The sequence below is a fragment of the Conger conger genome, chromosome 4 (genome assembly GCF_963514075.1).
Source record: "Conger conger chromosome 4, fConCon1.1, whole genome shotgun sequence".
NCBI lineage: Eukaryota > Metazoa > Chordata > Actinopteri > Anguilliformes > Congridae > Conger > Conger conger.
Genome location: NC_083763.1, coordinates 51301339 through 51326526, shown reverse-complemented (window position 1 = coordinate 51326526; position 25188 = coordinate 51301339). Strand labels below are relative to the sequence as shown.

Here is a 25188-nt window from a genome sequence, read left to right as displayed (position 1 = left end):
CTACTGTATATAAAGTATAAGTGCAGCATACAGTATGTGAAAGGGCACTTCATATAATGCTGATGCAGAAATTAAAGGATACACTGAAGTCGCAAGTAATTTATTAGTAAATTATCATGCAACGCATGTGACCTACTGTATATGTTAGATAAGGCAGTGTTCTAACATGACTAAAATGGCTTCCACTTTTGTCTTCTGTATGAATGGAAACTCAAATAGAGAGCATAATGTTCTCTTCATTTTTTTTTCTTCTGCTTTTTTCAGGACAATATGGTTTTGTTATTGTTTTTGTAGGGAATGTACATATGTGGTGCATTGTGTGTATAAAATGGCAATTATTTGAATGCTTCAGCAATTATGTAGAAAGCCACAGGATAAGGAAAAGCACATAAGGTAATTTCAATGATAATTCTACACAATTCTGCTTCTAAATGAAACTATTCCTCTGTTGGCAAACAATGTACATAACACAGTATATGTTTAAACATTTCTTAACAAGGTCCACGCTGTAGCAGTTTTTTCAGCACAAACTAAAATATATTTGTATATTATATGCAAAATATATTTGTCTTTACTGTTTATGATGACACCTTAATCTAGCATATGAATACATTAATTGTTAATTCATATAATTTTATGTGATTATCTGAATTTAGCAGATAGTACTTTATTTGTAGTGCTGCTTAATACTTTGTTGTACGTCGCTCTGGATAGGATCGGCTGGCAAATGACTATAATGTAATGTAATGTAATGTAAAATAGCATTCCACCAGTGCAATTGTACTATAAATATCACTGACTCACAGACGTATTAGGAACTATGCACTTTCTGTGGCCTACACTGTCTTTCTTTCTGCTATCATTTGACAGACAGGCTGATAACCAACCCCGTGGCGTTCAAATAATATAAATATTAGGCTGTCACAACAGCTTCATTGTTCCGCACATCCGTAACGGTGACCGGTGGGTGAGGTACAGCCCGTAGACTAACCCACCATCACTCCAGCTACAGGGGATATGTATATATTCATCCGTATTTATTTATTTATTTATTTTATTATTTGTTTTATAAGTTTCCCATTTTCATTTTAAAAGCAGGGGTGCTGCAATTCAACCTATACGACTGTCCTCAGACGTATCCTCCAGCTGCTTTACTGAATTCAAGGTCAGTAACCTTTTAAAAGGTCCTATGCCTATTTACAGTAAATTACTGCAATAAATAAATAAATTTTAACGAGTAAAGCAGAAACAGCCTTTTGTGAATCAAGTTAACACTATTTCCCTAACAAACAATCCTGATTGTTTAATCATGGACGAATGTTGCTGGAAGAAAAGCTTGTTTTGAAAATTGATAATCGGATACTTATTTATATGGAACGAATGCAAGTCTCCTAATCATTGCAGCTTTAAATAAACATGTGCACAAAGGAAATTGTTGGTGCTATTTCCTACTGTGAAGAAAGTCACCGACGTGTCCGAGAGTGCATAATCTTGCAACAGGTGTAGGCTACGCTGAGCAACTGCGAACTTTAAAATAGGATTGCGGCATACAGATGACTCGTAGTCAGACCTATTTGAGTAAAAAGCTATTCTATTGACCTACTTTGTGGGCGATCAATTTTTAAGTGTTGTTGGTAATTATCTGATTTGAGAATCAGCTGTCACTGAAATTATTTTGAAGAAACTACAGTTGGTATTTTTATTATCACTGTTGTTGATTCATATATTTTGCTGAAAATTTGTCACTGAAAAAATGTTAAGACCGCTAGTTTATAGTTCTTATATTTTGTTTTGCATGGGACATGTGAGAGCAGAAGGTAGTACCACCAATCACGTCGAATTTGTAAAGGACAGATGGGACACTTTGTATGCTTTGTTTTAAAGCCAGAAGTAGCTTAGAGTAGCTCTTTGTAGATTGTTATGCAACATATATCACTGATGATACAACCTACAAACATAGACAGGCATGAGCAAAGAAATGTACCTGGGCAAACTAGACTATCATTAGGCTATGGTATGCTTAGCTCCCAAAGCAATTCAATCAAAAATGTCTAACAAATTGCAAACATGAGTTGAAAGGTAAGCCATAGTCTGCTTCTACAATGTTCCAGTACTTAACTGATATTGCACAATCTAGACAAACTTCATGAAAGCATTTTATCACATCGTGACAGACGTCACTGCAAAAACAGTAAGTGACACAAAGCCTCTGCAAGAAAAGAAGAAGATGACCCCATTCATTGCATATTGACAGTAGTAACACACAAGTAACCTTTTTTGCAATCTATTGCTGAATCTAGTTTAATTTTAAATGATTTTAGCTGCACGGTACTGTTGCTATAATACTGTAATCCTGTTGGGGTAAAGTGGTGTCATAAGTGACCTGTGTGTGCTCCTCACTCAACAGTTCCCTCTGTGCTACTATTTGCTTGTGGGCCACGATGGGAGTCAAAGCCGCCCTTCCCAAATATGAGCTGTGCATATACATGGCTGTTTTGTACATGGCTATGGTCTGGGCTGGTAGCTGGGTGTTTGAGGTCTCCAGTGGTAAGTACACTTGTGTGCATAATGGCACGAGACTGAGGACTTGGTGAACCAGTTTCTTTCAGCCTGCACATACAACTGAACAGACTTTTTTGGATTCTGTAAGACCTCTGGTTAGTATAAGAACTTACAGCAAGACTGTAATTTCTCTTGAATAAAAAACTGCTATCAATGCAGGCTTAAAGGACTTTTGACCAGTTCCATTAGGTCGACATGTATGTTATTGAACAAGCATATTGCTTTGCCACATTCTAATTTCTGATTATATTTATTTATATTTTTTGTATTTTAATAAGCTGCTTCAATAACTTCTCCATCACATGTTTCCACAAGGAAATGGCCCTCAGGGCAATGAGAGCAGTGGGGAAGGTGATTTCCTCTTTCTGTCAAAATAAGTCAAGCCTTTGTGCTGAAGTACTAATGAATAATCCATTTTACAGCAAGTACTCATAATAATTACCTTCTTCAATTGTGATATCAAAGCAAATTGCTGGTTAATAGAAGCAATCAATGGGATCTATGCAGGCTCAAGTGGAGTTTCAAGTGGTGACATAATTGAATTTAAATGTGGCCCTCTTCAGCCAAGATTCCTCTGGTACAGCATGAGTGACCTATACCTATGTCAATGCTACACCTGAAAATGGAAAAGTGTGCCAACTTTATAACAGGGTCTGCACACAATATTCTGGACAGAAGTAGGCTACAAAATGAAATGAGATGTCACTATGGCAGAGAAACCACTTTAAACTGGCAATAAATCAAATTTGAAATATAGTTAAAAAAGAAAATATTCTAGTCTTTTGTGACAAGTTTGTATGAAATATGACAGCAGCAAAATTCACTAATGTTTTAAAATTCAAGTAAAAAAAAGTAGGTAGTAAGTAAGTAAGTAAAAAAAAAAAGTAAGTAAGAGCTTTGAGATTTGAAATTTCCAAACATTTCATTTAATTTCATTATTTTTGAAACCATCTTCACTTTACGGATTTGTTTTACACGTGCCTAAGACTTTTGCACAGTAAGTAAAACCCCTAAAACATATAATGGGTGTTTTGTTAAGTCTGGCCTTGTTGAAATAGACACTGAAATGTTGTTAGTACTCAGCAACTGAATCAAAACATTGTGTTAGCTTGCCCCAGCGTGCTTCACATTGTACTAGGAAAAGGGCAGCAGGGCATTGGTTTTGAGACCTGGAGACGGCAAGCCTGCAGACATGTGAAGCATGTAATGGATATCAGGTTTCTGTATTAATAAACCAGGGCAGGGGTAGAAAATTATGTTCAGGATGTCATCCATAACAAAAGCGACTCATCTACAATAGTTTCATGGGCAAGTCAGTGCTGATCCCCAGGGAAGCTTTTGTTTGGCTGTACTGAGCATTAATAAATTGTCCTTCTCCCGCTTTTTCACTACATGAAGGACGATAGTTGTTCCAATGTCAATGTACGTGTTATGTACGGTACTGAGGACCCAGACGCAGACCAGGGGGTAATCCAAAAATGTAGTTATTTATTCTGAATTCGTAGCCAGGAGATCCAAGACAAAGACAAAAACAGCAAGCAAAACAATGGTAGAGAAAACAGGCAAAAAGGTTAAAAAAAAAAAATTTTTAAATCAATAGGCGAAAGTACAAAAGGGCAAAGGCAAAAAACCAAAGTCACTAAAACATATCAGATAATGAAAAAAGAGGAAAGCAGAAGGGCAAACAAAACAAGAGGGTAAGGCAGGCTCGAAAATCAAGGTGTCAAAGGGGTGTCTTTATGAATCTCAAGAAATAGGCGTACAAGTAATTCGGCACTATAACTGATCAACGTTCTGACAATGGTAGAAACGGAGACTGAGGTTTAAATACATGAGGGAAGGTGACAATCTAGGCGGGGCTGGGAAAAAGGTGGGCTAAACAAATAGACAACAGGTGGGGAAACATAATAGGGTAATAACATAATAACAGGAGGGAGACGAAAACGCGGACTGGATGCACGTAACCGAACATGTAAAACATACGGCTCCAGATTAGGGAGTAGACATTTGCATAGATTGAAGACGTAGTGATAGTCAGAGACAGGTGCGACAACTTCGCTGAAACTAAGCGAGTAATCAGGGATAGCATAGGGAGGCGAAGTTATAGAACAGTGCAGAAACACTAAGAGATTGCGTTAGTGAATTAGTTACGTGAATACTTCTAAACTACCCAATAAAAGTGACTGTTAGTTAGTTAGTTAGTTAGACAGACAGTAAGTGTATTAATCAGATTAGTACTGTACAATATCTAGTAGTAAGTAAGAATAGTGCTTTACAACATTTAACTACCAAGAGCAGGAAGTAAGAATCGCGAGTTTGGAAGGAATGTTGAAAACCCGAAACTACCGTAAACACCCGAATAGTGGGGCACGCAGACAGGGGAGTGACTAGGCTGGTAAACATTCAGACGCAGACATAACAGGGGATGACAAATGAGAACTGTAATGAAAACAATAACCAAGGATGTATGAAAAATGAATAAATAACAAGAATAAACATAAATACACACAGGACAGATACAGAAACATTACAGTACGTCTTTGATCATATGGCTTTACTCAGCTGTCTGCAGTTGCTTAGACTTGTAATTAATAAATTCTCAGCCCTGCGGTTATTGTTTTTTCATTTAGAAAAGAGAGGACGGGAATTTATTTTCGCCAAACTGTCTTCTACTTTTGCCTTCATCATCATCATCATCATCATCATTGTTTTCTACATCATCAGAGTCTATGGGAAATTGGGGGTGGGACTAGATTCAGCTATAAGTTGCGCTGATACAGTAAGGAACACATTTGTAGGTTAAATGGCTTTAAGTCATCAAGGGTCCAAGGTATCAAATGAGCCTCAAACCACTGTGCTGCTGCCAGATATGCAGTAGATACAAACATAATTGTTTCTCCTGGATATTTTTTCCATTGTGTTCAACAGGAAAATTTGTCAGCAGAATAAATGATGGGTCTTTGTCCCAAACATTATGGAGGGCACTGTATATATGATGATAGATTATTTTTCTCTTGGATTCTGATGTTTTGAAGTGTCCATTTTCTAAGTTTAAGTAATTCAGGAGAAAAAACAATGAAACAAGGGATAATTGACTATGCCTTTTAAATAATTTAACCCCTTCTCTTTTTAGTGAATGTGAACAGGAAGGCCTTCAAGGCCACTGTGAAGCCAGGATGGCACTACTTTGGGAGGAAAATGGTGAGTAGGAAATTGTGACACATCATACAGGGGATATTGCACCATGTAGATGGCATAATGCCTTTGTGGGATTGAAATATAAATGTAATAAGGAAAAAGAGCTGTGACTATTAATATTCCATGTAAAGGAGCACCTGAGCATAATTCTGGTGGGGAACTAGGATAGGCTGGGCCAGACATCAACATAATTCCAAATGTAGTGTCACGAAGAGGTAATCAAAACCAAGCGCAGACTCAGGACTGTGACAGAAGTAACACAGACAAGGCAGTTCGTAGTAATTGGACAAGTGATGGTCAGAAGCCAGGCAGACAGGGAAAGGTAGAGCAGGCAGAACGAGGTCCAGAGCGAGCAAGAGTCGAAACCAGGAAGTCAGTCCAATGGAGCAGCAACGGGGAAGGAGCTGGGAGGAGGAGAGGAGGCTGAGGGCTGGAGATACGACAGAATACGGACCCGGGAACACAGGAGCAGGTAACAGGACATAGGAACATAGGAACAGGTAAGGCAGGCACAGGAAACAGTTAAGTGGGACACAGGAGCAGGTTACAGGAGAAACTGCTTGAGAGTATGACAAGTACGAAGCAGGGCACATAACAATCTGGCACAGAACAAAGAAACAGGCAGGAACTCTTAAAACACAGAGAAATGAGGAAATCAGGAATAACCTAAAACAGCCATCATCAAATCTGGACAGCAAATCCAAATATGACCTGGATTATTTTCTCCCAGGTAATTAGCTGAAAAATTTGTGCTACTGATTGGCCAGAGTGTTTCAGACTTGACTCCCAGACAAAGGGAGGGTGGAAAACCACGAGGACCGTGATTTGATGATCCCTGAACTAAGACAACATTACATTACATTACATTACATTACATTATTGGCATTTGGCAGACGCTCTTATCCAGAGCGACGTACAACAAAGTGCATACCCATAACTAGGGATAAGTGCGCTGAAAGACCCTAGAGGGAAGTACAATTTCAACTGTGAGACAACAAGACAACAGAAAAACATGGAACTCACAGAAATACATAAAACCAGGAAAATCAGGAAATAATTATAACATGGGGCATGGGACATGACATGTAATAGCCCCTGTTGAATCTATGGTGACCTCGTAGATTCTCATAATGTACTGTTGCTGTTTTTGTGTTCATGCTTGTTCACAGGACATTGCTGATTTCGAATGGGTCATGTGGTTCAGCACGTTCCGCAGCCACATACTGTTCGCCCTGTCCGGTCATGTGATCTTCGCTAAGATCTGCTCCATGTTGGCTCCTCAGGTGCGCTCAGTGCTCCTCCAGTGCAAATGTGTTAATCAGGATACATGGGTACACGGTGGGCCGTAATGGGGCCAGCTTCAGTTAACTACCACAGCTATAAACAGCGTTGTAGAATACATTTACAATGCGTCTGTCCAGGTGTAAAAAGGCTGAATAGATATTGACTGAAAATAAAAAGCAATCTTGCTTTAAAATTTGCAGAAAGGTCTCATGTTTAATTTAGTATTCAGGTTTGCTTTTGATCATGTACAGATTCATTGTAACAGACATTTAAACCAGGGGTCCCCAAATATTTGCTCCCCACTGTAAAAGGAAATGTGTAATGTTACATACATTAATGAATGGCAGAATTAGATGTAATCAGACCGGTGCAGATAATTCTCAGATAAATAGAATCACAGTTTGCTCACTTCATGAATAAGGGCTAAAGTAAATACGTATGTAAAGGTGCGTAGGTAGAGGTGCGTCATGTGATGTTTGAAGTTCAGTCAGACAACGTACAATGAATTAAGCAATATTTATTTAGCTTTAATATACTGTAAATGCAAACTTTGGCGTAATGGCAACAGAGTGCAGAATGAGCCAGACAGCGTAATGGCAACAGAGTGCAGAATGAGCCAGACAGCGTAATGGCAACAGAGTGCAGAATGAGCCAGACAGTGCAATGGCAACAGAGTGCAGAATGAGCCAGACAGTGCAATGGCAGTATCATGCAGAATGAGCCAGACAGTGCAATGACAGGATCATGCAGAATGAGCCAGGCAGTGTGCAGAAGGCAGCAGGGTAGCTGCAGAATGAGCAATGGCATGAAAAGATAAGGTTGGTGGTTTAAATAGCCTCTCCCATTAAGTATCACATGAACAGACAGCGCTTCTCAAGTTGTCTCCCTGAACTAGCTCCACAGGCTTCGCATCATTAGTAATAATCTGACTCTTTGTCCACAGCACAGGTCCATAATGTACATGGCGTATGGGATGACAGCCATCTTCATGAGCATGGGCTGGACCTATGTGGCCCTGATCCTATCCCACTGCATAATGCTCTACAGCATCTCACTGGTCAAGTTCAAGTGGCTCTGCTTTGTCACCGGATTCACCAGCCTGGTCACCTTCAAGATTGAGCCCTTTATTTCTTGGCAGGTGAGTAATGGCTCAGATAATGGCCAGTGATATTTTCCAGTCTGTACTGATGGAGTGAGGATTCCTTTCAAGTGGCAATGTAAAGTTTTGCATAATTAACCATGAATAAGCGTCTGTATGTTTCCATGGTCAATAGCACACTATTAAAGAACAATAATTTGTTGTTCTTCTGAAGTGCTGCAGCTCATGTGATGGTGTTTTTGTTTCTCCAAGGGCGGTTTTGTGAAAGAGACCTTTGAGCTTCAGCATGTCCTGTTTTACGGAGGCTGCGGGCTCACCATCATGCGCTGCATGAGCTTTGCTCTGGAGAATTGTGAGAAGAAGGAGAGCAACTACACCTTTCTGGATCTCCTTAAATATAACTTCTACCTCCCCTTCTTCTACTTCGGACCTGTCATGACTTTTGATAAATTTCACACTCAGGTGAGTCATTCAAGATAAACCATGTGGATCACCTCATTTGAGTATTATTGTGTTCCATGGTTCATATGTATTTTAATATTAATTTAATTCATACTTGTGTGGTTTCTGACACTGTACTGCTGCCCGTCTTGCAGGCCAACAATCCTGACTTGACTCGTAAAGATTGGGAGATGTGGAACATCACCACCCAAGCCGTGTTGCACCTTGGGGCCATTATCATGGTGGACATCCTTTTCCACTTCCTCTACATCCTCACCATACCCAATGATATTAAGCTGTTGAAGCACCAATCAGACTGGGCACTTGGTCAGTGAATGATTTGTCAGTCATATTTGAAGCTCATCAAGTTAATCAGAGCTATTCTGTAGTTGTAAATATAATACTTTAGAGCACTTTGAGATTCATATTGTATTTCTAATGCATATCAAACTTAGGTACATTTAATCTAACAAATTGAAGTTACATTATCTGAATTGTCTCATCTTTTTTTATTTTATAGCTGGTTTGGCCTACTTTAATTTGGTATATGACTGGGTCAAAGCAGCTGTAATGTTCGGGGTCATAAACACAGTGTCAAGACTTGATCACCTTGACCCCCCTAAACCCCCAAAATGCACCACACTGCTGTATGTTTTTGCTGAAACGTGAGTATGCAACATTCTTGTCATGGTAATGTTCATAATGTTCTCATGTTCATTGTGTCATTTGCATATGATCTCTGTCTGATCAGTTATCTCACCTCTTCATGCAAAACATTACTGCTTACAAAACACATCCAATGTCTTACTCACTCAATACTTAGCCAGTGTGAAATTTATGCAAATTATATGTCACAAGAAAATAATACTGATGTAATGTTTCCTCTTTTTTCTCTCCAATTTGCAGTGACAAATTAAATTAGTCAGCGTTAAATGCCACAACCTTAAACAATTCAGGAGAGTGCTGACAAGCATGTGCTCTTCTCCGAAACATGTGATGTCAGCCATCACATCCTATCACATGCCAGTTTGCAATTTGGACTTTGAAGTTGAAGTCACTTTGGACCTGATTTACTAAGACCTTTTGCACTTGCAAACACTCACAAAACTAATAACAAAACAAATGATTTGTGCAAAATTTTTTTACCATGACCTATCATTTATTATGTTATTGGTTTTGTGTGTGCTGAAAGGTTTTACATATGCTAAAGCTTTTACTAAATCAGGTCCTTTGTGTGCAGATTTACCAGCAGACTTGAGGATGTTTGATTGGCCAGCAGGGGTCACTGCTGCATGAAGAGATGTGATCATCCAGACTGAATGAAACCCTGGGCTGTGCTAGAGCCAATGTTGCATTATCCTGTGGGGTCTACATTTATAGTTTCTGCTTTGAAATATTTATTTTAGAATGTGTGATGGTAATTATTTGTCTCACCGGCACGATCTTTAGACCAGCCATTGGGTGTAGTAAAATAACGAGTTTGCTGACACAAAAATCCCACTTGTCTAATATTGTCTCTCTTTATTGCTGCAGACATTTTGACAGAGGAATTAATGATTGGCTCTGCAAGTGAGTACTTTTGAAAGTAAACGCCGGTATTGACTGTACTTCCCCATAATGAATTTTAAACACTTTGTACTGATTTTGTTGTATATGCTCAGAGGCGCTAAACATAACTGCTGATGAATCAACTTAAACAGTTAAAGCACATTTCGTATTTACTATTTATACAATGGAGATATCTCATGTGTATGCAGGTACGTTTATGACTACCTGGGTGGAAACCATGACAACATCTGGAACGAGCTTGTGGCATCCGTCAGCACATTTGGAATCACTGCTTTGTGGTTAGGGCCGTGTCAGGTGGTGTTCATCTGGTCTTTCTTGAATTGCTTTGGCTTGAACTTTGAGCTGTGGCTGGCAAAGTTCTTTTCACTGGAGCCATTTGCATCCATGGAGGTGAGGCTTGTGTAAATGCCAATGCATTTATAGTGTGGTAGTCTGTTATAAGTGGACTGTCACACTGTAAGTGGTCTGTAACTACATCATAAGGAAATTATTTATTTTGCTGTTGTATATTGATAGTTGGGGATTAAATCCAATTGTGAGATTCTGTCAATTCAAGAAATGGACAGAAATTATCAAATTGCAGTATATTTTTAATTGGAGGACATCCAATTTATTAATACAACTTAAATTCATTTCCTGAATTGACTAAATTGAAAAGTTATTGAGTGTCTGCAAACAAAACATTGATGCTAATAAAAGTGTATAGAAGCAATACTGTACATGTAAGTTAAACTGAAAATAAAGTAAATGTTACAAATGTGAACACTGACTTTCTTTTCTAAGTCATTTTGGATATGAGAATCTCCGATGTGATTGTAATGTATTGGAATTAATATTAAAGTTTTACTGCAATCTTGGCCTCCTGTCCACAGATGGCGATGTCTGAAGCCATGTCTCGGCGGATAAGAGCTATCTTCAATGCAGCTAACTTCTGGATAATTGTCCTGTTCAATATCCTGGCACTCAACAGCCTCGATTTTGCCAAACTAGTAGCCAGGAGACTACTCATCAGAGGTAAAGTGATCTATGATCTCTCACAGATATTGACAACTGCTGTGACCTGAAATATTAGGCTACAGCATTGTACTCACAGTTTACTATATATTAATTTACCATTGATCAAACACTTCATCTGAGAGTAATTCAGCTTTAGTAAAATCCATGTGAAATAGACAGGACATGTCATTCAGGCTTCAAACTGTTTATTGTTCTTTACATTATTTAATTATATTCTTTGCGTATTCTATGAAAAGCAATCTGTAGAGTGTTTTTCAAACAGAGGGTCATTTCACTCAGTAATACTATACTGTGTTGTACGTCATGTCTCTGTTCACATACAGACAGGATGTTACTAGTCAAAAAACAACTGTGACATTTTGTATTTTTAACTGAAAATAGTTTTGATGTAGATGGTATCTCACTATTTATACATTTACCATATAAATCATACATGGTACATATTTCATGTGGCTTATCAATACTTAATGTCACTCTTGTGACATTTTCAACTAAATACACATTGTATTCTCCCATTATAATGTCACAAAAGAACAGTTGGAGAATCTACACCACAATATCTCTGTAGGATGTATAAATTCTTCTTGGTCAAATGGCACAATAAAGTAATATGCAGCATCAGTTATAAAAATGGAAACAATTAGTTGTTTTCTTTAACTGGTTTTGTTATTAGCGTAACTTAGTAATTATGAAGTAGTTCATAGTCTATGAATGAACTATGTATATAGTTCATTTTTAGCTCTGGTTTGGATGTGTTAGTGCTAGTTTTTAGGGTCCTTTTTGAACCATAGGGCATTGTGCAACACATAATAGGTTACACATTGTGAACGTACGACTTTGTCACCACCTACAGGCTTTCCCGTGTCCACACTATCCGTTCTGTTCTTCACATACTGTGGCGTGCAGCTGGTCAAGGAACGAGAGAGGAGGCGGGCCTTGCTGTTGGATCCTGATCCTGCCCCAGCCTCTGCCCCTGTCACTCATACTGGCCCCACCCTGACAAAGGAGGAGCCAGCGAAGGAAAAAGCAGAGTAACAGAGTCACAGAACTCTGCATAGTTCTCAATACCATCAGTATTTGTGAAGCAGAAGCGGCATTTGTGGGGGTGCAGCATACCCATATGAGAAGCCATTGGGTGGCCCTTGAGAACACTAACACTATGAACACTAACTTATGAATGAAAAGCATTGTTCAAAGAATGTCGACAAATAACATTGTGTATTGTTTCCCTGCTGTAAAATCTAGCTTGACCAGCTTGACAATTGAGCTGGTCAAGCTGGTCATAAGATGGTCTAGCTGGGTATGAGCTGGACAACCAGCGTGGCCAAGCTGATCATAAGCTGGTCATCCGGCTAGTGCTGGTACCTTGTCTGAGCTGGTAGCTGGTTGACCATACTCAGCTGTTTCAAAACATAGCTTGAGCTGGTCAAACCATGTCAAGCAGGGAGTGGGTCAGAATTGGTAAACCAGCTACACCATAGGTGACCAGCTGCCAGCTCTTTCAAAACCTAGGATAAGCTGTTTTTTTTTCTGCAGGATTTGCATTAAAAACAAATAATACATATATTTTTAATCAGAGTTTAAGTTTAAATGCATCATATCTTTAAAGTGTTTTTGCTCTCATCATGCCATGTGTCCATACTGTATGACAGGCTAGCTCCACCAGAGACTATGAGCCTTCTAGACTGCTACATCCATCACCACAGATTTCACACCATGTGAAGTAAATCACATTTTAATTGTGGATCATCCTGATATGCTGTAAATAAATGCCATCAGTGCATGACTTTATTGTGTTGGCAAATATAACTTCCTGCCAAGTGTATTATGGATTTTAAATATAGTATATGAATTGGTCTTATGGACCATGTGTTTTTCTGAGTGTTTTTATTCATCTAAAAATGTAATTACCTTTGCTCATTCTTCTCAAAATATAAAATGTCCAGTCATATATGTGGGTTCATTCCATTGGACTGATATCCTCCATCAATTTGGGAGAGCAATGAGTAATACATACACTACGTCCTCTGAAACATGAAGGCCCCCACAGAGTAGTCGTGGTGTCGTAGGACCGGAGGAGCTGCTGTACCCAGGGGACTGTAGACAATAATGTGCTGCTCTACAGAGCTTCTGGCCACTCTCGGCCCCAGCACAGTCATAATTAGATTCCCGATCACAGGTAGTCATTGGTCTGAGAACAAATGGTTTAGCCAGCTAGACCCTCGCCTCTAGCAGCCCTCAATACATGCACTCAGACAATGTCCGAAAAGTATACTTGATATCATTATGAAATAATTGAACCAATCACTATTGTAACATTGTTTTTTATTTGCACGTATGAACACCAGTGTTCGTACATGTACATGGTTAGACAATAGTCCTGGCTTCTAATGACAGTGACGGAAAGGATAGATAGAAGGAAAAGTACATTTAAAACAATAGCGTGTAGACCAGGGTGCTGTACAGAGTTAAAATAAGATGCATAAAACAAAGTAAAATTGGCTTACACCAAATTGCACATCACTAGCCAAAACCTTTATACAGATTCATAGGCTAATGAGAAGAGCTGGGTCTTAAAACCAGATTTAAAAGTATCAATGAAGGGGGAGAACCTGATACTCAGACGAAGGCTATTCCACAACCTCGGAGCAGCAATGGAGAAATCAAGATCAACCTTTGTTTTTAAACGTGATCTTGAAATACACAAGAGCAATTTGTCAGAGGATCTAAGAGACCTGGAGGTGGACAGGGGGCAAAGGAGTTCAGAATTATAGCAAGGGGCCAATCCATGTAGGGCTTATAGTATCAAATAGTAACACCTTAAATTCAACTCTTATTTAACTGGTCGACAGTGAAAATAGGCCAGTACAGGTGTGATGTGATCTCTCTTCTTGACACTGGCAAGCCTAGCAGCTGCAATTTGAACTAACTGCAGACAGACAAGACTAATTCCTAATTCAGTCCAACATACAGATAATAGCAAAAGTAATAAAAGTAATAAAAAGCATGTATCAAGATCTCCAGGTCCTTCAACAAAAGTAAAGGGTTTAGTTTTATTTTGGAAACAGAAACAGTCAGGACTGTTTGGCAGCGCTGTTGTTATTGGCAGAGAGATTATCTTTTGTAATGACTCTCTCTGTCAGAGGGAAAAGAGCATGGAATACTCCCTCTCTGACTAGGTGGCTTAGATTAGCTCCCGGAAGGTCATAAGGTAATGAATATGAATAAACCAACTTTTAGATTCCTCTCATCTTTATAAACAGTTGTACATTCATATTAAGGCTGATGTGGCATTACTCAGTTCCACTTTTAGTGTGGAAATACGCTTGATGAAAGCGACAATGTATGAATAATGTGCAGCACAAGAAGTCATTTCTAACTATAATTCTGTCCTTTCAATACTTCTACGGATAGATAAACATTTAGGATTTTCTGATTTATTTTGATACAGTTTTTTCATGTATTATTTTAAGGCTAGCAAAATCGAGTATTTAATTTCATGAACAAATCCAGTTAATTAAAGCATGAAATCAGCATTTCTATCCTTGCTCTTTCAAAAATGTAGCTAAATTACTTTTTTTTTTAAACTGGAATGAAATGTTCAGGAAAAAATTTGTCATTGCTCATTGAGTCAAAAGGGGAATTTTTTTTGAACATGTTCTACTCAACATCTTGATGACATATTTACACACAGACAGGTAAGCTCATACTGTTAGGTCTATGTGACAAGTGGAAGAGGTGATGCACAGCCCCACCAGTGGACAGTGGTGTAATAGAGAAGGTCTTGCTCTTTTGACTCAGGGCTCACGAAGGGACCTTCTAATGGGTGATGATCTCATTGAAAAGGTTGCATTGACTCAGAGCCCCACTAGGGGGCACATTCCTGTTAAATGGTGATCTCAGTGTGTGAAGCTATGTGCTGCCAGACCAATTTTGTTTAGCCAGGAGACAGCTTGTCAGCTGCTGCCTGGGACAGACTACTGGGGATCAGATTTCACATGTACCATGTGGATTCCTCAGCTTTGTGGGGGCCCAGTCTATAAATACACCTCCTGTTGGAGTTTGAAGGGTTGAAACAGCTGAGGAAGTCAGCAGTCCTGACTATTTCTTCTGAGCTAGGCTTTGAATGAGACAGCACTGCTACACTACTGCACAGAGGTGACCGGGAAGCCTACCCTTTTCTAGGTTCGGTAAAAGATGGCTTTGCCTATAGATCCCATGGAAGAGCCCCGGCTGTACCAGCAGACCCTGCTGCAGGACGGGCTATATGACCTCTTGGAGAGTGATACATTTGTGGACTGTGTCCTCAAGATTAAAGACAAGGAGTTCCCCTGCCACCGACTGGTGCTGGCCGCCTGTAGCGCCTTCTTCAGAACCATGTTCAAGTCAGACCGGGAGGAGTTCAAAAAGCGGGAGATCGTCCTAGAAGAAGTGGAGCCAGATATCATGGAGCTCATCATCAAGTACATCTACACATCCAGTATTGTTGTGACAGAGCAGAATGTGCAGGACATCTTCACGGTAGCCAACTTGTTGCAGATCCCCTCCATCTTTACTGTCTGTGTGTCCTTCCTGCAGAAGAGGCTGAGCCTCAGCAATTGCGTGGCGATTTTCAGGCTGGGTCTGATGCTGAACTGTCCCCGACTGGCCATCGCTGCCAGGAACTTCATCTGCAACCGCTTCCAGCTGATAATGCTGGACCAGGACTTCCTCGACTTGAGCTCGAGCGAGCTAGCGGCCATTCTCGCGTCTGACACCCTCAATGTAGAGAATGAAGACCTGGTCTTTGAATCGCTGCTGAAGTGGGTTGCCAATGACAAGGCTGGCCGGCTCAAGGAACTTCCAGGCCTGCTGGAGTGTGTCCGCTTCCGCCTGATCTCCGAGGAATATTTCACAAACAAGGTGGAAAACCATGAGTGGATACAGTCCAACCCGGCGATGGCAGACAACTTACAGCTAGTAAGAGATGCTTACAGTGGAAAGCTTCCCGAAGTCAAGAAAACCACCAGTAAGAAGGCAGAGGGCAAGAAAACAGAGAATGGTGGAGAAATGGGTGAGGAAGAAGAAGAGGAGGAAGAGAAGGAAGGCTTGCTTCCAGGAATCCTGAATGACAACCTGCGTTTTGGAATGTTCCTCAGAGACCTCATATTCATGATCAGTGACACAGGGGCGGTGGCTTATGACCCCACAGCGAATGATTGTTTTGTGGCATCTTTGTCCAGCCAGGTTCCTAAAAACCACTGCAGCATGGTCACTAAGGAGAATCAGATCTTTGTGGCAGGGGGACTTTTCTACAATGAACAGAGCAAAGAAGAGCCTCTCAGCTCCTACTTTTTACAGGTAAGCCATGAAAAACCTTTAATTTAATCTATTGGCATGTACTATTTTGTTTGATCAAAGCTACATATACACATTATGTGCTTATTTTTCACAATTTTTAAAAGGGACAAAAAGAGTAGTTTCTGTCCAACAACGCCTAATATGTTCAAAAAACCTTTGAATAATCACATATACATATTATCTGTATAAATCGTATTCACTTCAAAGTTCAATTTTAATGGAATTCTATGGCATAGCCAGCACTCCACAAGTGCCTAATGTTCCTTATAGTGACACAGCATGTATTTAAGACCAGGCTATGTCATTAAACAAGTATGACCGTGGGTATGCTATAGTGGTGCCCACGTGCTAGAGGGTGTCATCAATGAGTAATAATGTTGTAGTCAATAGTGTGAAAATAGTCAGAGGTTCGCAAATGAGTGTATTGGGCTATATGAGTAATGAGTGTTTGCTAATGAGTGTATGTTTCTTTTCACATGCAGACTGTGAGATCCAGTGTTGCAAAGATTTATTTTCAGACCCTTTATTTTATTTTTTTGCCAAATATCAGTTTTGAACAACATTTCCCAGTTTCTTAGGCCCAATAATATATTTTACCAACATATTGTATTTACAACTGTTACACAGAGAGCATCTAGAGTACAACATTTTGGTTTCAGATACACAGGGCGAAGCAAAATGGATTGAAAAGGAGTGGAAAAGGGGAATTGTAATAATAATGATATATGATGTATATACAAGGATATATATAAAATAGTTTGTTTGAAAGGTATTGCATACTGATTCATATTTGACTTCATCTGTTTGCCAGGGTTCAGCTGAATGCATGCATTCATTTAACTTTCAACCCCAGAGCTAGGCTTGTTTTCAGACAGTTCTTGTTTTCCCTGATGGAGTCTCGTCCATCCACAGTTTGACCCCATGGGTGCAGACTGGTTGGGTATGCCTCCTCTTCCATCCCCGCGATGCCTCTTTGGGCTGGGAGAGGCAGAGAATGCCATCTTTGTTATCGGAGGCAAGGAGCTGAAGGAAGAAGAGCGCATCCTGGACACAGTGATGGTCTATGACAGACAGTGAGTGACCACTAAATGAGACCCCAGACACAGGGTGCACTGCCCTGCTGTAATATCCAGCTATGCTAGCCTGACCAGCTTGAAAATTGAGCTGGTCAAGCTGGTCACAATATTGTCTGGCTGGGTATGAGCTGGCCAACCAGCATTGCTAAGCTGGTCAGAAGTTGGTTGAGCTGGGTATGAGCTGGTTAACCAGCTAGTGCTGGTAGCTTGTCTGAGCTGTTAGCTGCAGCTGTTTCAAACCATAGCTTCAGCTGGTCAAACTATGTCAATCTGGTAGCTGGTCTCCTAGTTTCTTGAAGGAACATTAGATGGACTGGAATTTCCTTCAAGTTGGTGGACCTCTATTGAGTCCCAGGTGAGGCAAAGAACAAGGGGACAGGGAAGGATAAAATAATCAATTGGAATGAGCCCCAAGTGTAACAGAAAAACAGAACAGAAAAAGCTGGCCCAGCTCCCACCAACCTCTTTGTAAACCTTTTTTCATATTTTTTTTTTACTGATTGTGAAAAGACAATTCATTCATGTTCGGTGTGTATATCTCAACTTACAGGACTTTCAAATGGGAGGAGGCAAATCCACTTGACTTCGCAGTTTATGGTCATGGAACTGTGTCTCATAACGGACTCATCTATATAATGGGAGGAAAGAGTGAAGACAAGTAAGTCTCTCATGTGGTCTTGCAATACAATGTATTTTAAACTGCGCTGTTCAACCAATCCACATTGCTTCATGTATAGTTCTAAAGAGCCGCGGTTTATTATAGAGAAATCCTTACGGAATAGCTTTTAGAATTATGCCAAGGAGAATTAGGATGTACAAAGTAGTTACATAATGCATGATGGGTGGACAATGGCTGGATAATGGAGATATCAGTAACAGATGCATTGGCTTTTAAATGGGGAGATGCATCTGTCAGTAAGAGCTGACACACAGTTGGAGGCACAGCATGGTGTCTGTAGAAAATGGGGTGAAACTCTCATTCAGCTTTTCAAATATAGACATTTAGAGCATGGATAATGGAAGTACAGATGAAAAGGACCTCCTTTGCCCTTGCATGCATGCATACATAATTCCAGTTTTATGCGCATTCTGTGCAGTTCCATGCATGAGGTATAAAATCACCACACCACAAGATACAGGGTTCATGGGTAAAGCGTCTTCTAGTACACAGGTGTCAAACTCCAGTCCTAGAGGGCCTCAGTGTCTGCTGGTTTTTGGGGTGTTCTGGGCACCCGTGGTTCATTCAAGTCATTGATTGGTTAAAGTATCCACAGACCTTGTTCTCAAGGCCTTAATTGGCAGCTGATTGAAAGGAAACCACAAAAACCCACAGACACTGTGGCCCCCTGGGAATTCAGTTTGACACCCCTGTTCTAGTACATAGTGAAAGTAATTTTGGATATTTCCTCTCAGGGAAGGAGGGTTTCAGTAAGCAATCTTTCCTCCCTTCATCACACAAGAGAAACTCCGGTGTCCGTAGCCCGCCAGGAGTCTGTCAACATCAGCTGTCAATGAATTAAATCTATTCAATGTAAAGCTCAGCTGGTGCACTGCACAGTGAAAGGAAGAGGTGATTGGTAGAAGACAGCACTGCAAACACAGGCTGGTCTATGCTGTCCCAGACTGACAGTGACATTTTAGAAATGAAATGTTCTACAGAACACCAATTTAGGTAAAATGTGGTGAAACCCGAACAAATAAAATTTCTTTAAAACTAAGTTGTTTATTCTAAAATGTTTACCAAAGTCTGTCATCTGTTCTGTGCAGAGAGTGCATAGAGAAGACGTGTGTTTACGACCCAAAGACGTTTGAGTGGAAGGAGCTGGCCCCATTAAAGATCGCCCGCTCTCTATTTGGTGTGACAGTCCACCAAGACAAGATCTACGTGGTGGCTGGAGTCACGGACACAGGACTCACCAACACCGTGGAAGTCTATGACATAGCCAACAACAAGTGAGCATCAGTAAATAGCAAGCATGGTCACTGGAGTTTAGCTGCTTAACAGAGCCAAGGGTAGAGTCACACATTACTGTGAAGACATATGAGTATTTGAAATGTTATTTGTAGCATCTAATATATCTTGTATTTAAATGTTCTCATTAACTGCCATTTTAGACTATTCATGAAAATAACAAAACCATCAATGCAATATACAAGCACAGTCTCAAAATTGTTTACATGGAACAACACAGATATCTATACCTATTTTCATTTGATAATAATTTGATAATTAAACAGTAGAATCTGTAATTAATTTGTGAAAAACCACTTGATACATTGAAACCTTCATGGATGGTCTAGTTTAAAGGACTGTGGTTCTATGCAATTCAGGTGGTCTGAGTTTCTGGAGTTCCCTCAAGAGCGAAGCTCCATCAGCCTGGTCTCCACGGCTGGCTCCCTATACGCCATTGGGGGGTTCGCTATGATGCCCAGTGAAAATGAGGAATTCACCCCCAAGGAGATGACTGACATCTGGAGGTGAGTCCTGTTTCTGCTGGTGTTAGGGTCCTGGTGTTGAATCATATCCAGTTACATGATCTATGTTCATACATCTCAAATTTCCAAAATACAAAAGCATCATATAGACAATGGGGCATGGGAGAGGCTGCATGGCAGGCAGAAAATATAGCAGTTTCACATAATTTCTGTTTAAAAATGTATTAGTTTCACTTTCATCCAAATGCTTAAAATGCTTCAAACTGAGTTTATCATCAGTCATGATGAGATACAATACATGAATCCTGAAGTGTGAGGGGATTACAGATAAGGCTGGGTGTTTGTCCTGGAAAATATTGACTGAAGTTGTGGAGCGGTCATGGCATGTTGAAAATGAGGAAGAATTATTATTATTATTATTTTTTTTTACTTTAATTTAGGAAATTAATGAATAGATCTTAATAGATGTGAAGCAGTGGGAAATAATTTAAATAACATATTCTCAAGAGTAACAAGTGCTTCAAGAGCAACAAGTGCTGGGCATCAATACTGTTTATGGGCCATCAAAAATATTTGTAATTACAAGTAGCAAGGATGGGAATCTTGATCCCGGTGCATTCTAGAATCTGTACATTGTTCTGTTTCTCCCAGCATTTGGTAATATTGTGAAAACACATAGGCCTATAGCCTACAAATAACAATGTTGACTATGTCAAAGTTGACGGAAAGCACTAGAAACAGAGGGAATCACAGAAATTTCCATGAACAAACACCCAGCCTAAGTATAGATACACAACTTAATGGCTGACTGTAAAACAGCAATGAGGTTTCGCAGCTGTTTCACATGACAACCACTCACTATATTACTTATGCTAAGAGAAAAAGTAGAAATGACAACTGTACAATACAATGTATGCTCCACAGATATGATGAGGCGGAGAGGAAGTGGATTGGTATTCTAAGGGACATCCGCTACGCATCGGGTGCCACCATCCTGGGTGTACGTCTAAATACGCTGCATCTTACCAAGATGTAAACATCACAGCACCCTGTAGGTGGAGAAGACCAGGTGCAAGTAACCTGCCCACTCTGTGGTGCCACCAGAGCAGAAGAATCGAGTCTTCTTCAGTTCTCAGACAGGAAATATATGTCATATCATCCCCATGAGAACAACCCGAACTAAAAAATACACAAAGGCGAATTTGAAGCAGTAACTTCACCATTTGGCTGTCAGTTGAACTTACTGTACAGCTGTACTACAGCATATTAAACTATATAGTGGAGTTGGGCAGAACTTATTGCTGGAATAGGATTCCAGGCCTGTATGTGCTGTCCAGAATGAATGTGTGTGTGACCGCATATAATTTTTTAGTTAGCATTGAAAATGGATGTTGATTGATAATGGAATGTTCCAGAACTCTTTAATCATCAGCTCAGCTTCCAAACCATAACAATGAGGTTTGTAAAAAGGTTTGGTATTATGATAACTTGCAGTTATGATTTACTTTCATAATTAATTCTTGCTAACCAGTCCAATCCTCATCAAATAACTTTTTTTATCATATAAACTGTGAAAGTGACCCCATGGTGTCTTAGATAATTACAAGAATATTTTGTGGGCAACACATGAACAGCAAAAGTGGCCCACAGCAGAAGGCCCAAGAGACAGTAAAATGATTGTGTTCACATACCTACATCTTATCACAGTCCTAAGATGTAGGTAAGATGAGAGGGAACAGTATTTACGGAGGCAAGAGACCTCACCCAAAACCTTTTTCAAATGTTACGTAAAAGTAAGCTTCTATTTGTAAAATTGTGTTTTCTTTGGCAAATAAAACTAAAGAGCTATAAAGACCCTTGATCTGTGCAACAACATCGCACTGCAATTTATTAGGCTGTATGAATTAATCCAACCATGCCGATCCATTAATGATTCAACAGAGGGAGCCAGAACTCAATGTTTTTCACCTTGGATGATCTTCTGGAGTAGACAACAAATCAAGACATGTTTACAGCAGCCACGTTTCATTTTGCCATTAATAAACTAGACATTTTCCCCCAAGTGATCAAAAGAACAAACATGCTTGACTTTGCATATTTATTATGCCCGAGTGCCCATAAATGCAGAGACATGTGTAAATCACCTTGCCTTTCCCTCTGTACCGGCCTCAGACAATCCCCCGTTGTTGTTTTTTTATAATTGAAAATTTTATGGGGCAAACTGGTGACTTACTGCCCTGGAGAGTGAGCAATACTGGTATATTCAGACTCGTGTTTTTTTTCCCCACGTGAGGTAATCATTCTAGTTTTGTTTGTGCAGCTGTTTCTGCAATATAAACAACCTCTACCCACTTTATAAAATCCAACAGGGCTTTTGATCATTATTATAATTCCACAGTCATATGAATAAGGACAGTGAAACAGTAATTACTTATTAAAGATGTTCAAAGAAAGGATATGAATTTTGATTAGAAGTATTTAAATAATTGACGTCTGGAATATCTAAGGTCAAACATAGTCTAAATATATAAATATTCTGAATATCTCTCCAAAATATCAATACCAGAATTATTAGAAGAATCATGGAGTATGTCCCTTACACAGACATATCCTCAATTATTATTTTGTTAACTTTTAAAATGAGTGGTTCTCTGAAATATTTTGTGACAGCCACTAATTGGTGGAGAGAACCACAAAATGTGGAAAAAAAGCAGTATTACAAGTTGTCAAAAAGTTGCACTGCAGGTTTTTAAATCCAAGTACAAAGTTCAGTCCTCAATTCCCGCAAGCACAGCAGCCCTTTGTCCGAATTTATCCAGACCTCTGCCACGACCACGTCCTTTGCCAGCCCTCGAGGAGTGCTGCAGGCACACTGCATACCAAGAACAGTTAATTAGGAGGAGACACGACTGAAACCAAGGGGCTCATACTGCATGTCAGTCCTGGGAAAGCAAGCCCCTTTGTCTCTTGTGAGGAATGTTGACTGTACACTTTAAAACAGTGTACAGTTTAAAACTGTCTGCATTCCAACATTAAGTAAGAAGTTGGAGGAGCGAGATTGAGGGTTCTGGAGGCATAGTGTGCAATGTAGCTTTCCTGCTGTTAATGGTGCTGTGGACTCCATTATAAAACTGCCCACACAGAAGTTTATAGGTTACAAAATTGTATGAAAATATTATTATTTTAATAATATAAATAATTATTCCTACAGACACAGCGGAAAACTTGTGGCTGGAGATTTTAGGAAAGATAGGATTGAATTGAAGAATGGTCGAAGTCCTTAAAAACACATGCCTTATTGGGTTCTCTATAAAGCTGTGTGTGTCTCTATAAACACAATGCACTCCAAGGCTCTAAAAAAGACTGAAGAACAAGAACAATGAATTAAATATCAGCAAAACATACAAAATGTTATAGGCAGCAAATAACCACAGGAAGCAATCTCGTTGGAATAATATAGATCTATAGAATTTAATATGGAAATTATTGTTTTTTTTCTCTTTCCCGTGTTACAGACAATATACACTTGCCAATACAATAAATGACATGGAATATAGACTAATAGTATTAGCACCTCTAGACATAATTGTCCTTGTATTATTTTTACATTTCTGTTTAGATAACCACAACAGCTACTGTCTACATGTAATCTAGTATGTACACAGGAGTTAACTAAGACATTGTGTTTACATAGTAAATTACTGAATCAGCATTCAAAAAGATTGACACAGAATTGGCTTCCTAAATCTGGATTGGGAGGGAAAGGTGGTTAAGATCAGAACCTAGCATGGAAACCGTTTAGTCCTAGCAAAACTACAGATTTGTTTGGGTTTTATTCAGTAGCACTGAAAACTATGCAATGAACGGACATTTCCCTTTCCCAATGGAACACTGTAACACTGAAAAGACCACTGCCCTTCAATTAATGTGCAGTAACCCATAATACTACATCTTTTAGTATTCTAACATTCATTTAATTTGTAACTTCCTCCTTCACAGACTTGGTACTTTACCGACTGCACATAAAAATGTAATTTGAAACAAACAATGAACCCAAACAAATGCAGTGCACACATTTCTCCATTCAAATAATTCCTTGGCTTGCTACTCACATATATTTCTTATCTTTTGTAGCCATTATTTTCTAATGTATAACCTTTTACAGTATGTACACACTCAGCTTTTCCATAGACCGACTCATCAACTGAGTCTACCTTTAGATATATTTTGGTCTAGGTATGAAGGCCACAAAAGTCTTTCATTTGGGGCAACAGTCCCCCTAGCAGCAAAACCCATGGTAAGAATTCTACTTTCCTTTGGGGAAAAAATACAAAAAAACAAAAAACATCACAATGCACTAAATAAGCAAGGGGTCTGGAATCCTGGAGGTCCTGGAGAGCATGAGGGTAAACAATTACGGTAACTCACCTAACTTGGTCTGAATCGGTTGCGGATTTGAAGATGAAACAAAATTGAACAGACCCTACAGCCCTCTGCGACACAGGACGCAGACACCTGTACTACACAGTTCACACTGTCATCTTGTTTTAGGCACCCATAGCTTATTCTAGCCAGCAACATTTGTATTTAACAAATTCATCTTTAAGGAAGAAAGTGTCTGAAACAATGACAGAATGTCAGAAAGAGCAATAGTGATACTTTGACTGTAGCCTTCATCATTTGGCCCTCGGCTATGAAACAGCACTCATAAATATGATATTCAATCTGTATCCAATATCCCACATTACTTTTTTTACTTTGACTTTTACATGTATTGTATAAACATGTATTGATACATTTGTACATGTATTGATTTCTTCAAACATCAAAACCTGACTTCACTAGCTTATCTCCAACCAACACCATCCATTTCTACAAAGTGCTTAAGAATAATAAAAGGCTTGCTTTTGTTACACCTTTAAAAATGATGCGCAACAAGCAAGTGTCAAGTGCTTTGTTCCTCAATAATAACCTCAAAGCTTAACCAAATAGTTAAACTACCTTTGCCACTTGAATACAATGAGGATATCCCATAATACCAATACTCAGGCAGGGTGCAGCTTAAGCATTAATAGGCCCACACTATACCGCCCACAGTAATCCCCCTGGTTGAAGGTGAACCTTTTGAATTGACGTACAAGATTACAACTTGAATTCATTTTACTT

At 39.4% G+C, this 25188-nt stretch overlaps 2 protein-coding genes across 3 annotated transcripts; both read left to right on the top strand.

Moving 5' to 3' along the window:
• Nucleotides 1-171: 171 nt before the first annotated feature.
• On the top strand, nt 172-12945 carry hhatlb (hedgehog acyltransferase like, b). Of its 2 annotated transcripts, XM_061240025.1 has the most exons (13): nt 172-393; nt 1096-1165; nt 2408-2547; nt 5696-5763; nt 6930-7043; nt 7988-8182; nt 8396-8605; nt 8740-8911; nt 9105-9249; nt 10118-10153; nt 10342-10543; nt 11026-11167; nt 12024-12945. In XM_061240025.1, exons 3-13 carry the CDS (start codon nt 2442-2444, stop codon nt 12203-12205), a joined length of 1572 nt encoding a protein of 523 aa, XP_061096009.1. In that variant the 5' UTR covers nt 172-393; nt 1096-1165; nt 2408-2441; the 3' UTR covers nt 12206-12945. The 2 variants fall into 2 exon arrangements, with proteins under 2 accessions (XP_061096009.1, XP_061096010.1); XM_061240026.1 differs by lacking the exon at nt 172-393 and having other exon boundaries at nt 1074-1165.
• Nucleotides 12946-15272: 2327 nt separating this feature from the next.
• klhl40b (kelch-like family member 40b) lies at nt 15273-23809 on the top strand. Its single transcript, XM_061240110.1, has 6 exons — nt 15273-16510; nt 17423-17583; nt 18137-18244; nt 19354-19539; nt 19918-20064; nt 20947-23809. The coding sequence occupies exons 1-6, from the start codon at nt 15368-15370 to the stop codon at nt 21056-21058; spliced, it is 1857 nt and encodes a 618-aa protein (XP_061096094.1). The 5' UTR covers nt 15273-15367; the 3' UTR covers nt 21059-23809.
• The last annotated feature ends 1379 nt before the right edge of the window (nt 23810-25188 follow it).

What these genes read in the sequence shown, in the direction of transcription:
- hhatlb (XM_061240025.1), top strand. Translation starts at nt 2,442, where the DNA reads ATGGGAGTCAAAGCCGCCCTTCCCAAATATGAGCTGTGCATATACATG. An exon ending in GCTCCATGTTGGCTCCTCAG is followed by an intron (nt 7,044 to 7,987) that starts GTGCGCTCAGTG and finishes CTTTGTCCACAG; the next exon opens with CACAGGTCCATAATGTACAT. An exon ending in ATTAATGATTGGCTCTGCAA is followed by an intron (nt 10,154 to 10,341) that starts GTGAGTACTTTT and finishes ATGTGTATGCAG; the next exon opens with GTACGTTTATGACTACCTGG.
- klhl40b (XM_061240110.1), top strand. Translation starts at nt 15,368, where the DNA reads ATGGCTTTGCCTATAGATCCCATGGAAGAGCCCCGGCTGTACCAGCAG. An exon ending in GTGATGGTCTATGACAGACA is followed by an intron (nt 17,584 to 18,136) that starts GTGAGTGACCAC and finishes CTCAACTTACAG; the next exon opens with GACTTTCAAATGGGAGGAGG. An exon ending in GAGATGACTGACATCTGGAG is followed by an intron (nt 20,065 to 20,946) that starts GTGAGTCCTGTT and finishes TATGCTCCACAG; the next exon opens with ATATGATGAGGCGGAGAGGA.